General features: G+C 45.0%; 1 protein-coding gene across 1 annotated transcript in view; it reads right to left on the bottom strand.

The window, feature by feature from the left end:
• LOC145850140 (sister chromatid cohesion protein PDS5 homolog B-like) overlaps positions 1-15,965 on the bottom strand; it is a 66,403-nt gene that overhangs the window by 6,692 nt on the left and 43,746 nt on the right. Inside the window, 6 exon segments of the mRNA XM_082958303.1 lie at positions 3,815-3,944; positions 7,248-7,331; positions 9,270-9,670; positions 10,121-10,190; positions 10,397-10,542; positions 13,931-13,993. Coding sequence (XP_082814429.1) covers positions 3,815-3,944; positions 7,248-7,331; positions 9,270-9,670; positions 10,121-10,190; positions 10,397-10,542; positions 13,931-13,993 — 894 coding nt within the window.

The raw sequence follows: 15,965 nt of genomic DNA, 5'->3' as shown, positions 1-15,965 counted from the left end.
TAGCCATGAGGAGACAGACCACCAGGTATACCCTGGTATTATGTAGCCATGAGGAGACAGACCACCAGATATACCCTGGTATTATATAGCCATGAGGAGACAGACCACCAGGTATACCCTGGTATTATGTAGCCATGAGGAGACAGACCACCAGATATACCCTGGTATTATGTAGCCATGAGGAGACAGACCACCAGATATACCCTGGTATTATGTAGCCATGAGGAGACAGACCACCAGATATACCCTGGTATTATGTAGCCATGAGGAGACAGACCACCAGATATACTCTGGTATTATGTAGCCATGAGGAGACAGACCACCAGATATACCCTGGTATTATGTAGCCATGAGGAGACAGACCACCAGATATACCCTGGTATTATGTAGCCATGAGGAGACAGACCACCAGATATACCCTGGTATTATGTAGCCATGAGGAGACAGACCACCAGATATACCCTGGTATTAGGTAGCTGAGGAGACAGACCACCAGATATACCCTGGTATTATGTAGCCATGAGGAGACAGACCACCAGATATACCCTGGTATTAGGTAGCTGAGGAGACAGACCACCAGATATACCCTGGTATTATGTAGCCATGAGGAGACAGACCACCAGATATACCCTGGGATTATGTAGCCATGAGGAGACAGACCACCAGATATACCCTGGTATTATGTAGCCATGAGGAGACAGACCACCAGATATACCCTGGTATTATGTAGCTGAGGAGACAGACCACCAGATATACCCTGGTATTATGTAGCCATGAGGAGACAGACCACCAGATATACCCTGGTATTAGGTAGCTGAGGAGACAGACCACCAGATATACCCTGGTATTATGTAGCCATGAGGAGACAGACCACCAGGTATACCCTGGTATTATGTAGTCATGAGGAGACAGACCACCAGATATACCCTGGTATTAGGTAGCTGAGGAGACAGACAACCAGATATACCCTGGTATTATGTAGCCATGAGGAGACAGACCACCAGATATACCCTGGTATTATGTAGTCATGAGGAGACAGACCACCAGATATACCCTGGTATTATGTAGCCATGAGGAGACAGACCACCAGATATACCCTGGTATTATGTAGCCATGAGGAGACAGACCACCACATATACCCTGGTATTATGTAGCCATGAGGAGACAGACAACCACATATACCCTGGTATTATGTAGCCATGAGGAGACAGACCACCAGATATACCCTGGTATTATGTAGCCATGAGGAGACAGACCACCAGATATACCCTGGTATTATGTAGCCATGAGGAGACAGACCACCAGATATACCCTGGTATTATGTAGCCATGAGGAGACAGACCACCAGATATACCCTGGTAGTATGTAGCCATGAGGAGACACACCACCAGATATACCCTGGTATTATGTAGCCATGAGGAGACAGACCACCAGATATACCCTGGTATTATGTAGCCATGAGGAGACAGACCACCAGATATACCCTGGTAGTATGTAGCCATGAGGAGACAGACCACCAGATATACCCTGGTATTATGTAGCCATGAGGAGACAGACCACCAGATATACCCTGGTATTATGTAGCCATGAGGAGACAGACCACCAGATATACCCTGGTATTATGTAGCTGAGTGATGAGGAGACAGACCACCAGATATACCCTGGTATTATATAGCCATGAGGAGACAGACCACCAGATATACCCTGGTATTATGTAGCCATGAGGAGACAGACCACCAGATATACCCTGGTATTATGTAGCCATGAGGAGACAGACCACCAGATATACCCTGGTATTATGTAGCCATGAGGAGACAGACCACCAGATATACCCTGGTATTATGTAGCCATGAGGAGACAGACCACCAGATATACCCTGGTATTATGTAGCCATGAGGAGACAGACCACCAGATATACCCTGGTATTATGTAGCTGAGGAGACAGACCACCAGATATACCCTGGTATTATGTAGCCATGAGGAGACAGACCACCAGATATACCCTGGTATTATGTAGCCATGAGGAGACAGACCACCAGATATACCCTGGTATTATGTAGCCATGAGGAGACAGACCACCAGATATACCCTGGTATTATGTAGCCATGAGGAGACAGACCACCAGATATACCCTGGTATTATGTAGCCATGAGGAGACAGACCACCAGATATACCCTGGTATTATGTAGCCATGAGGAGACAGACCACCAGATATACCCTGGTATTATGTAGCCATGAGGAGACAGACCACCAGATATACCCTGGTATTATGTAGCCATGAGGAGACAGACCACCATATATACCCTGGTATTATGTAGCCATGAGGAGACAGACCACCAGATATACCCTGGTATTATGTAGCCATGAGGAGACAGACCACCAGATATACCCTGGTATTATGTAGTCATGAGGAGACAGACCACCAGATATACCCTGGTATTATGTAGCTGAGGAGACAGACCACCAGATATACCCTGGTATTATGTAGCTGAGGAGACAGACCACCAGATATACCCTTGTATTATGTAGCTGAGGAGACAGACCACCAGATATACCCTGGTATTATGTAGCCATGAGGAGACAGACCACCAGATATACCCTGGTATTATGTAGCCATGAGGAGACAGACCACCAGATATACCCTGGTATTATGTAGCCATGAGGAGACAGACCACCAGATATACCCTGGTATTATGTAGCCATGAGGAGACAGACCACCAGATATACCCTGGTATTATGTAGCTGAGGAGACAGACCACCAGATATACCCTGGTATTATGTAGCCATGAGGAGACAGACCACCAGATATACCCTGGTATTATGTAGCTATGATTTACTATCTGTATTTACTATCTGTATTTACTATCTGTATACGGTTCATTAGGAAAGTATTCAGACCTCTTCCCCCTTTCCACATGTTGTTATGTTACAGGTTTATTCTAGAATGGATTAAATAACACCCCATAATGACAAAGCAAAAACACGTTTTTAGAAATGTTTGCAAATGCATTAATTATTGTTTGGATAACCTTATTCACTATTATGTATAGATTGTATTTAAATGTAATTACAACTCTTTATGCGGATTGCAGAAAACACCGGAAGAAGAATTATCACTGAATTATTGTAATGTTTGTTTGTTTGTAAGGGTGGCCAACTGGGAATTTGTCACGAGAAAAAAAATGCCATTCATAAAAAATAAGATGTATTTCATGCCAAGCGTTGGCTGGAGTGGTGTAAAGCTCGCCGGGGAGAAACCGTTTGAAGGCTCATATCACTTAGTTCCCTGCTTAGCAAGTTAATGTTTAGAGATAAGGAGGAGACTCCACCCGAAGTGGGGTATGAACACCACCACGGTGGAAGCCATGTCTTTTGTCTGAATACAGCTGTGTCGACCCTTTGGGAAGAATTAAACTTGGTTAAAGCTTCTCTAGTGTCCGTGAGTTATTTACTCTGAAATTTAGAACCAAACCGTAGTGAAGAACAAACCACCAGTCATTCTGACGTTTAATCAACTAACATTCAACATAGAACTAATAGCCAGACAACAAGGGTCAATTGCATTTAAATCCCAGTCAATTCAGAAAGTAAACCAAAATCAAATTCCACCTTTTGCTAAATGAAAAGGATAGAAGAGAATTGGAATTTCAGTGTACTTCCTGAATTGACCTCACCCTGACAGACAGACAGAGCTGGTCAGAACATACATCTGGTAAGATACCAAAAGGGTTGAGTTTCTGCATATCCTATTGGGGGTTATAGGGTTTACGGTTAGGGGTGAAAGGTTAGAGGTCAAAGTAGAAGTCTCCTTTACTTTAGGAGTGGTCTGTTCGTCCTCCTTCTCCACTTCCTCCTGCTCCTCCTCTTCTTCCTCAGCCGGTGTCTCCATCTCATCAGACTCCTCTTTGGCTGCTGGTGGTGCTGCTGCCTTACCACGGCCACGCCTATGGGACAGGGAAGGAGGCTGGTTTAGACACACACACACAAAGGCTGCACACACTCATACACACGCAAACAAATGCAAAACATTCGTTTCATGTACACTAGGGATGTAACGTTTCATCAACACTTATCGGTCCCTGATTCAAATGTTTAAGATACAAGTGCATCGGTCCATGGACCCCAAACCGATCCAAAACTGAAAGTAAAAGACGCAAAACTAAACTTAAGCACGGGTAGCATAGAAATAGCACACAAAGAACAGATCTACCGCTTCTTAGACTTGCTTTCAATGAGAATGACAGATCTATAACTCACATTTCTATGTGAATTTGGTCGGGTCACCCCAAAAAAAGTTACATATTGCCTCTTTAAACAATCAGTGTATATGGTCATTTTTAGATATACAGAGTAAAGTTTATCATTTCACAGCAAGGACAGAAATCACTTTCTGAGGAGCACAGCAGACAAGATCACTTGAACAACTTTGAAGCGGTCATTAACCATCTGATTTTGAGATGGCGGTGAGAATATATATATATATATATATATATATATATATATATATATATATATAGCGTGGAAACATTCTGTGGGAATTAACGGGAATATATGGGAATTAACGGGAATATATGGGAATTAACGGAAATATATGCAAATGAATATTAATACCATTTAAATGTAGATGTTTTTTTGCATTGGATATATTTACCATATCATATGGAGACAGAAACATAAACCTTTTCATCAGTAGACAATTGCAAATTATTAAATCCTTCCAGTAGAAAAAAAAAATGTTTTAGTTACAAACTGAACTTTAATTAAATCACTTGACTCTTCACATGGGATGATTTCACTGTACAACAAAAGGGAATATTGAATGATCCCCATTGATCCATCGCATCTCCCAAAAACGTTTTCAACATACATCTGTAAAATGATAGTGTAGAAACTAAAGCTTTGGTTGTCTTCCTCTCAGGCTTCCTTCCATGTCTTCTCCCTGGACCTTCTCAATGTCCATCAGACTCTTGAGGCCTCACCTTCAATGACACTTTCCAACTTTGTTGAGAATGGTTCGTTGTCAGGCTCAAAAAGCCTTAAATTTGCCCGGATGGCCACCAATTTTTCAACCTTTGTATTGGTCAGCCGGTTGCGTGCTTTGGTGTGTGTGTGTGTGTGTCCCAAACAAGGACCAGTTGCGCTCTGAGGCAACTGATGATGGTGGGATTTGGAGGATGATGGAGGCAACAGGGGAAAGAGACTCAGATCCACAAAGTCCCTTCCACCAGGTGGCTGATGAGATATGTTGGCATGACTGCCATATTGCATCTCCATCCCAAAGCCCTTGCTTGGAAGTGTACTTCACCAGACTACCAAGAACCTTGCCTTCATCCAGGCCAAGGTGGCGAGACACAGTAGTGATGACACCATAGGCCTTGTTGATCTCTGCACCAGACAGAATGCTCTTACCAGCATACTTGAAGTCCAACATGTACGCTGCGGCGTGTATGGGCTTCAGGCAGAAGTCTTCACGCTTTTTGATGTTTTTCAGAACTGCAGTTTCCTCTGCTTGGAGCAACAGTGAAGATGGCAGGGCAGTACGGATTTCTTCTCTTACATCTGCAAGCAGAGTCTGAACATCAGACAGGATGTCTCCCTCCAATCCGTGCAATGGCTACTGCTATAGGTTTCAGGAGTTTCAGGCTGCTTACCACTCTCTCCCAAAATACATCATCCAGGAGGATCCTCTTGATGGGGCTGTCCATATCGGCAGACTGTGATATGGCCATTTCTTGGAGAGACTCCTTCCCCTCCTGGAGACTGTCAAACATGATGACAACACCACCCCAACGGGTGTTACTGGGCAGCTTCAATGTGGTGCTCTTATTCTTCTCACGTTGCTTGGTGAGGTAGATTGCTGATATAACTTGCTGACCCTTCACATACCTAACCATTTCCTTGGCTCTCTTGTAGAGTGTATCCATTGTTTTCAGTGCCATGATGTCCTTGAGGAGCAGATTCAATGCATGAGCAGCACAGCCAATGGGTGTGATGTGAGGGTAGGTCTCCTCCACTTTAGACCAAGCAGCCTTCATGTTCGCAGCATTGTCTGTCACCAGTGCAAACACCTTCTGTGGGCCAAGGTCATTGATGACTGCCTTCAGCTCATCTGCAATGTAGAGACCGGCGTGTCTGTTGTCCCTTGTGTCTGTGCTCTTGTAGAATACTGGTTGAGGGGTGGGGATGATGATGCCCACGAACATTCGACCACCCATCAGAGATGATTGCAATACAGTCTGCTTTCTCTATGATTTGCTTGACCTTCACTTGAACTCTGTGAACTCTGCATCCAGTAAATGAGTAATAAATCATGCCTGGTTAGAGGGATGTATGCTGGGCGAAGAACCTTCATGAAATCTCTTCCAATACACATTGCCTGTGAGCATCAGAGGTGAACCAGTTGCATACACAGCTCGAGCAAGACATTCATCAGCATTTCTCTGACTATGTTCCTCCATTGAGTCAAAAAAACTTCTGATTCCAGGAGGACCATGAGCTGTTGCTATCGATAAGGTGTCTGATTCATTATTTTCACCTCAAATAGAAGTAGAGGGACTTTTGTCAGAGGTTGCTTGTTGTGAGCGCTGAGGGAACTTTATGCACTTGGCCAGATGATTCTGCATCAGACAGTGTAGTAGTGTGGGCTCAATAGCATCTCATTAGTGTGCAAGATCTTGAGAATCATGTGATGGAAGAATGCACTGTGCATGCAGAGGGTTGCAATTCCATTGAATTGGGGATAGTTTAACCAAAATATGCCACAAGACCTAGAATTGCCTTGTGTTTCCCACAAAAAAGGTTCACTGTTATAAACTAACTTTTAAAAATGTATTTAAGCAAAATTCCAGGGCTCAACTTCCCAAATGACCGGAAAGTTTGCAACCCTAGATCAGGTACACACCATAGACATAAATCATTTACACTCACCTAGATCAGGTACACACCATAGACATAAATCATTTACACTCACCTAGATCAGGTACACACCATAGACATAAATCATTTACACTCACCTAGATCAGGTACACACCATAGACATAAATCATTTACACTCACTCACACACACACAGAGCTCATGAGCTCTATCAGCAGCAGATTTTAATTTAGAAAACTAATGTGTTAATGCAACAAATGTTAATGCATCAAATCATTTCAAACTATAATGTATAATATCCTATGTTTCTCGATACATATCGAATCGCCTTGTAAGGGAAAGGTCCACATCACTAATGCACACACACACTTACGCTGGTTGTTTCTTGGCGGGCTGTGCTGCTGCCTTGGCCGGCCGTCCTCTCTTCTTCACTGGGGTGGACTCAGCAGACTCACAACTGGGAAGGAAAACAACAGGATTTAGACATGATTGACAACAAATATAGATAAATGTGGGATTCTTTCAACACCACAGTTAATATCTCACTTTATTTGAATTTGAAATAATAAACAGATTAAAAAAAGAGCATAAATGTCTACAGGGCATTCAGAAAGTATTCAGACCCCTTGACTTTTTCCACATTTTGTTACGTTATAGCCTGATTCTAAAATTGATCAAATAAATTGTTTTCCTCAGTCTACACATATATACCCTATAATGACAAAGCCAAAACAGGTTTTGAGAAATGTTTGCAAACGTATTAAAATAAAAAACAGAAATACTTTATTTACATAAGTATTCAGAGCCTTTGCTATGAGACTCTAAATTGAGCTCAGGTGCATCCTGTTTCCATTGACCATCCTTGAGATGTTTCTACAACTTGATTGGAGTCCACCTGTGGCAAATTCAATTGATTGGACATGATTTGGAAAGGCACACACCTGTCTATTTAAGGTCCCACAGTTGACATGGCTTGGTTTTTGCTCAGACATGCACAGAGGTCAAAAGGAATTGTCCGTAGAGATAGGATTGTGTCGAGGCACAGATCTGGGGAAGGGTACCAAAACATTTCTGCAGCATTGAAGGTCCCCAAGAACACAGTGGCCTCCATCATTCATAAATGGAAGAAGTTTGGAACCACCAAGACTCTTCCTAGATCTGGCCGCCCGGCCAAACTCCGCAATCGGGGGAGGTCACTCTGACAGAGCTCCAGAGTTCTTCTGTGGAGATGGGAGAACCTTCCAGACGGACAACCATCTCTGCAGCACTCCACCAAATCAGGCCTTTATGGTAGAGTGGCCAGACGGAAGCCACTCCTCAGTAAAAGGCACATGACAGCCCAAAAGGCACCTAAAGGACTCTCAGACCATGAGAAACAAGATTCTCTGGTCGGATGAAACCAAGATTGAACTCTTTGGCCTGAATGCCAAGCGTCACGTCTGGAGGAAACCTGGCACCATCCCTATGGTGAAGCATGGTGGTGGCAGCATCATGCTGTGTGGATGTTTTTCAAAGGCAGGGACTAGGAGACTAGTCAGGATCGAGGGAAAAATGTACGGAGCAAAGTACAGAGAGATCCTTCATGAAAACCTGCTCCAGAGCGCTCAGGACCTCAGACTGGGGTGAAGGTTCACCTTCCAACAGGACAACGACCCTAAGCACACAGCCAAGACAACGCAGGAGTGGCTTCGGGACAAGTCTCTAAATGTCCTTGAGTGGCCCAGCAAGAACCCGGACTTGAACCTGATCGAACATCTCTGGAGAGACCTGAAAATAACTGTGCAGTATCGCTCCCCATCCAACCTGAGAGAGTTTGAGTGGATCTGCAGAGAACAATGGGAGAAACTCCCCGAATACAGGTGTGCCAAACTTGTAGCATCATACCCAAGAAGACTCAAGGCTGTAATCGCTGTAAAAGGTGCTTCAACAAAGTACTGAGTAAAGGGTCTGAATACTTATGTAAATGTGATGGGGTTTTTTTGTCTTTAAAAAAAAAAATGTTTTTATTGTTTTTGCTTTGTCATTATGGGGTATTTGTGATGTCATTATGGGGTATTGTGATGTCATTATGGGGTATTGTGATGTCATTATGGGGTATTGTGATGTCATTATGGGGTATTGTGATGTCATTATGGGGCATTGCGATGTCATTATGGGGCATTGTGATGTCATTATGGGGTATTGTGTGTAGATTAATGAGGGGGAAAAACTATTTAATCCATTTTAGAATAAGGCTGTAACATAACAAAATGTGGAAAAAGTCGAGGGGTCCGAATACTTTGTGAATCCACTGTATATAAATGTATGTCAACAGAACTGTAACAGGTCTTACAGGATGGTTTCATGAGGTGACTACATCACATATCAAGGAAAAAAACACCAAATGCACTCTGACCTCTGTGTTGATCTCCTTGCCGCCCGCGCTGGTCTTCCAACCTTAGTCTTCAGCTCCATATTCTCCTCCTCTTCCTCTTCCTCCTCTTCTTCCTCCTCTCCTCCCTCATCCTCTTCTTCAGGGGGAGGAGTTGCCTTCTTCCGGCCCCGCCCCCTCCCCTTAGCTGGCGTTTCCTGATTGGCTGCCGCAGCCTTCGTGGACCGCCCCCTACGCCCTTTTTTGGGCGGGCTGTTCTGCTCGTCTTCCGTCTGGGCGTCGCCGAGTCGGGACTCCTCTCCCCATTGGTCTTCGGGGTCAACTGCTGCTGCCTTCTTGCGGCCGCGCTTGGGTTTAGGAGAAGGGTTGTCGTCAAGGTTACTGGAGGCGGCGCCTCGTTTACGGCCCCGGGGTTTGTCACTGTCCTGTAAGAAGACCGTATTGTCAATGAACTGCTATTTGACAGTAAGGAGACAGTAGTGTCGACTAAGTTGGATCTGACAGTTTGTTACTTTGAGGGTCACAGGTAACTGACTGATCGCTTGTTTGGATTACCCAAGAACAAATAGATATATTTCCAAGTGAAAATATACTTTCTCAGTAAATGAGTCTTACTTGGTGGGATAGTTAAACGACACGTTGGATTCCTTCCCCTGTGAGCAGTGTATGGATAAGATATGGATAGAAACCATTGTTTTGGTTTTATCCGGCCACTGTTTCCCAATGCTAACATTTTAGCATTTGTGATATAAAAACCAATGCAGGTCAATATCCCTGATATTAGCATTTTCACATTTCATGTACAAATCATGTTAAAGTAACTTCATTGAGCTACACAATACATTTCAGACACTTAAGGATCATTAGGAAAATACCTTTGTATCAGAGGGGTCTCCTTTCTTCATGATGTCTTCATTCTCACTGTGGTCCTCTGCACTGTCATGTCTGGGACAGAGACAGGAGGACAGGTTAGAGATACTCATGTCTTGGACAGAGACAGGAGGACAGGTTACAGACACCGTCTGGGACAGAGACAGGAGGACAGGCTAGAGACACTAATGTCTGGGACAGAGACAGGAGGACGGGTTAGAGACACCGTCTGGGACAGAGACAGGAGGACGGGTCAGGTCTAGGGTAAGAGGTGTGTGTACCTGGTCTTGGTGCGTTGAGGAGAGCTGGGGTTTGAGGTACTATCCTCGTTGCTAGCCGTCTCCATGCGTGATGCTTTGCTCTGGATGGGTTTGCCTGCTGAGGCCAGGGGCTTGTTCACCGCTCCTAACACGTTAGCTGCTTTAGGCTGGGGGGAGGAGAGAGGGGGATGTGTAGGGGTGAGGGAGGATATGTAGGGGTGATGGAGGATGTGTAGGGGCACAGGGAAGATATGAAGGGGTGATGTGTAGGGGCACAGGGAAGAAGGGAAGAGAGGAAAGGTCAGAGGTCAGAACAGGTGAGACAAACTCATTTTTCCCCGGGGGCTGCATTCACTTATATCTCCCCTCCAGAAATGTATTTTTTTTAATTTGGGTGATTATTAATTAGCCAGCTGGACACAGTGGAGATACTGCAGGGATGTAGGTTCATTATTTCTACACAGTTTCAACATGGTTTTAGTCATTTTAAAGTATACTATATATACAAAAGTATGTGGACACCCCTTTAAATTAGTGGATTCCGCTATTTCAGCCACACCCGTTGCTGACAGGTGTATAACATCGAGCACACAGTCATGCAATCTCCATAGACAAACATTGGCAGTAGAATGGCCTCCGTGACTTTCAACTTGGCACCGTAATAGGATGCCACCTTTCCAACAAGTCAGTTCATCAAATTTCTGTCCTGCTACAGCTTCCCTGGTCAACTGTCAGTGCTGTTACTATGGTGTGGAAACGTCTAGGAGCAACAACGGCTCAGCTGCGAAGTGGTAGGCCACACAAGCTCGCAGAATGGGACCGCAGAGTGCTGAAGCGTGTAAAAATCATCTGTCCTCGGATGCAACACTCACTACCGAGTTCAAAACTGCCTCAAAGCAACGTCAGCACAAGAACTGTTCGTTGGGAGCTTCATGAAATGGGTTTCCATGGCTGAGCAGCCGCACACAAGCCTTAGATCACCATGCACAAAGCCAAGCGTCGGCTGGAGTGGTGTAAAGCTCGCTGCCATTGGACTCTGGAGCAGTGGAAACATGTTCTCTGGAGTGATGAATCACGCTTCACCATCTGGCAGTACGATGGACGAATCTGGGTTTGGCAGATTCCAGGAGAACGCTACCTGCCCCAATGCATAGTGCCAACTGTAAAGTTTGGTGGAGGAGGAATAATGGTCTGGGATGTTTTTCATGGTTCGGGTTAGACCCCTTAGTTCCAGTGAAGGGAAATCTTAACGCTACAGCATACAATGACATTCTAGATGATTCTGTGCTTCCAACTTTGTGGCAACCGTTTGGGGAAGGCCCTTTCCTGTTTCAGCATGACAATGCCCCCGTGCACAAAGCGAGGTCCATACAGAAATGGTTTGTCGAGATCGGTGTAGAAGAACTTGACTGGCTTGCACAGAGTCCTGACCTCAACCCCATGGAACACCTTTGGGATGAATTGTAACGCCGACAACACTAATGCTCTAGAGGCTGAATGGAAGCAAGTCCCCCACAGCAATGTTCCAACATCTAGTGGAAAGCCTTCCCAGAAGAGTGGAGGCTGTTATAGCAGCAATGTTCCAACATCTAGTGGAAAGCCTTCCCAGAAGAGTGGAGGCTGTTATAGCAGCAATGTTCCATCATCTAGTGGAAAGCCTTCCCAGAAGAGTGGAGGCTGTTATAGCAGCAATGTTCCAACATCTAGTGGAAAGCCTTCCCAGAAGAGTGGAGGCTGTTATAGCAACAAAAGGGGGGGACCAACTCTATATTAATGTCCATGATTTTGTAATGAGATGTTCAACGAGCAGGTGTCCACATACTTTTGGTCATGTAGTGTACATAGATTGTTATTTTATTACTCAAACTACCAACGGGCCATATGTCTGACCCCCCGGGTTAGAACCCATCGGAGTTAGAACCCCCCTGGGTTAGAACCCATCTGGGTTAGAACCCCCCTGGGTTAGAACCCATCGGAGTTAGAACCCCCCGGGTTAGAACCCATCGGAGTTAGAACCCCCCTGGGTTAGAACCCATCTGGGTTAGAACCCCCCTGGGTTAGAACCCATCTGGGTTAGACAATTTATCCCACTGTTTGGCAAGGGCTCCCAATCGCTGATTCTAACAACCGAAGTTGAGCAAATGAATACCAATGGCAGTCATCCTACCGTTAAGGCCCGTCTGAATGAATACCATGGGCAGTCATCCTACCGTTAAGGCCCGTCTGAATGAATACCATGGGCAGTCATCCTACCGTTAAGGCCCGTCTGAATGAATACCATGGGCAGTCATCCTACCGTTAAGGCCCGTCTGAATGAATACCATGGGCAGTCATCCTACCGTTAAGGCCCGTCTGAATGAATACCATGGGCAGTCATCCTACCGTTAAGGCCTGTCTGAATGAATACCATGGGCAGTCATCCTACCGTTAAGGCCCGTCTGAATGAATACCATGGGAAGTCATCCTACCGTTAAGGCCCGTCTGAATGAATACCATGGGCAGTCATCCTACCGTTAAGGCCCGTCTGAATGAATACCATGGGCAGTCATCCTACCGTTAAGGCCCGTCTGAATGAATACCATGGGCAGTCATCCTACCGTTAAGGCCCGTCTGAATGAATACCATGGGCAGTCATCCTACCGTTAAGGCCCGTCTGAATGAATACCATGGGCAGTCATCCTACCGTTAAGGCCCGTCTGAATGAATACCATGGGCAGTCATCCTACCGTTAAGGCCCGTCTGAATGAATACCATGGGCAGTCATCCTACCGTTAAGGCCCGTCTGAATGAATACCATGGGCAGTCATCCTACCGTTAAGGCCCGTCTGAATGAATACCATGGGCAGTCATCCTACCGTTAAGGCCCGTCTGAATGAATACCATGGGCAGTCATCCTACCGTTAAGGCCCGTCTGAATGAATACCATGGGCAGTCATCCTACCGTTAAGGCCCGTCTGAATGAATACCATGGGCAGTCATCCTACCGTTAAGGCCCGTCTGAATGAATACCATGGGCAGTCATCCTACCGTTAAGGCCCGTCTGAATGAATACCATGGGCAGTCATCCTACCGTTAAGGCCTGTCTGAATGAATACCATGGGCAGTCATCCTACCGTTAAGGCCTGTCTGAATGAATACCATGGGCAGTCATCCTACCGTTAAGGCCCGTCTGAATGAATACCATGGGCAGTCATCCTACCGTTAAGGCCTGTCTGAATGAATACCATGGGCAGTCATCCTACCGTTAAGGCCTGTCTGAATGAATACCATGGGCAGTCATCCTACCGTTAAGGCCCGTCTGAATGAATACCATGGGCAGTCATCCTACCGTTAAGGCCTGTCTGAATGAATACCATGGGCAGTCATCCTACCGTTAAGGCCTGTCTGAATGAATACCATGGGCAGTCATCCTACCGTTAAGGCCTGTCTGAATGAATGAGTACCATGGGCAGTCATCCTACCGTTAAGGCCTGTCTGAATGAATGAATACCATGGGCAGTCATCCTACCGTTAAGGCCTGTCTGAATGAATGAATACCATGGGCAGTCATCCTACCTTTCCAGGTGTAAAGAAGGACTTCATCTCTGGAGGGAGATAGTTCTTTGTGTTGCTGAAATTCTACAGAAGAGATGTTTAGTCAGATAGTTAATCCATTGAATGGTTTCATTTGCAGATTAGAGCGAGCACACACACACACACACACACACACACACACAGTAGAGGTCTTCACAGATCTTCCCGAACTGGATTACCCGACCCGGGATTTTGTCGTTGATCCCGGGTCGGATCCTGCTCAGTGGCCACGGACTTCGGATCTGTGTGAAAATATGTGAAATACCGACCAGATCCTAAATTATATTTGAATAATTTTAATCTTAAAAGGTCTCCCCCAGTCTACATAAACAGGTCTCCCCCAGTCTACATAAACAGGTCTCCCCCCCAGTCTACATAAACAGGTCTCCCCCAGTCTATATAAACAGGTCTCCCCCAGTCTATATAAACAGGTCTCCCCCAGTCTACATAAACAGGTCTCTCCTAGTCTACATAAACAGGTCTCTCCTAGTCTACATAAACAGGTCTCTCCTAGTCTACATAAACAGGTCTCCCCCAGTCTACATAAACAGGTCTCCCCCAGTCTATATAAACAGGTCTCCCCCAGTCTACATAAACAGGTCTCCCCCAGTCTACATAAACAGGTCTCTCCCAGTCTACATAAACAGGTCTCCCCCAGTCTACATAAACAGGTCTCCCCCAGTCTATATAAACAGGTCTCCCCCAGTCTACATAAACAGGTCTCCCCCAGTCTACATAAACAGGTCTCCCCCAGTCTACATAAACAGGTCTCCCCCAGTCTACATAAACAGGTCTCCCCCAGTCTACATAAACAGGTCTCCCCAGTCTACATAAACAGGTCTCCCCCAGTCTACATAAACAGGTCTCCCCCAGTCTACATAAACAGGTCTCCCCCACTCTACATAAACAGGTCTCCCCCACTCTACATAAACAGGTCTCCCCCACTCTACATAAACAGGTCTCCCCCAGTCTACATAAACAGGTCTCCCCCAGTCTACATAAAGAGGTCTCCCCCACTCTACATAAAGAGGTCTCCCCCAGTCTACATAAAGTGACCTTCTGAAACATTAAGTTGTTCTTTGCTGATGTGAAGATGAAACTGAATGAAAGAGGAGAAACGGACAGGTCAGTTGTCTGTACGGGCCTCATTGATACACATTGTGGCTACGGAGGGGAGAAAGGGTGCTTCTCTTGGTCCATATTGTCAAGACCTGAGATAGTTAGTTTATTTATTTATTAGGTTTGGCCTATTTAGTAGGCTATTTTATTTGGCCAATTTTCTTTATTTAAATACATTTGTTAACTAATGTTGAATGACTCAAATCAAGTGGACTATCTCAGCATAAACACGAGGCTCATTCATGCGCTACTAAAAAATAAATAAGTTATACTATAATGCAGAATTACTGACACCATCTTTCTGATGGTCTTTATAGTTGGATAGACAATATTTTAGTCAAACAGAGTTGTCATAGCGGGAATACTAACCTTCAAATCCCAATTGTTGGAAATGAAAGAGGAAGGCAGAAGCTTGCTGGTGAAACAGGCTATAGCTTAACCTGGAGTCTAAACCCATGTTCATCAAAACAGTTAAATAAGCTTGATGTTAATGGTGCACAGTAGAAAAGGCTACAGCCTATCAGATTACAGACAAAAGTTCATTATTCTCTGCTCCCTGTCTGGCACACGATGATCATCACATTTCTGAAAACCTCCATGTTCTCCATCTAACTATAGGGACATTCTCCATCTAACTATAGAGATGTCCTCAATGTTCTCCATCTAACTATAGAGATGTCCTCAATGTTCTCCATCTAACTATAGGGACGTCCTCAATGTTCTCCATCTAACTATAGGGACATTCTCCATCTAACTATAGTGATGTCCATAATGTTCTCCATCTAACTATAGGGACGTTCTCCATCTAACTATAGAGATGTCCTCAATGTTCTCCATCTAACTATAGAGATGTCCATAATGTTCTCCATCTAACTATAGGGACGTTCTCCATCTAACT

Source organism: Salmo salar, chromosome 11 (assembly GCF_965601325.2).
Source record: "Salmo salar chromosome 11, fSalSal1, whole genome shotgun sequence".
Classification (NCBI taxonomy): domain Eukaryota; kingdom Metazoa; phylum Chordata; class Actinopteri; order Salmoniformes; family Salmonidae; genus Salmo; species Salmo salar.
The sequence above is the reverse complement of the archived record's forward strand: the minus strand, read 5'-3'. Positions and strand labels throughout refer to the sequence as shown.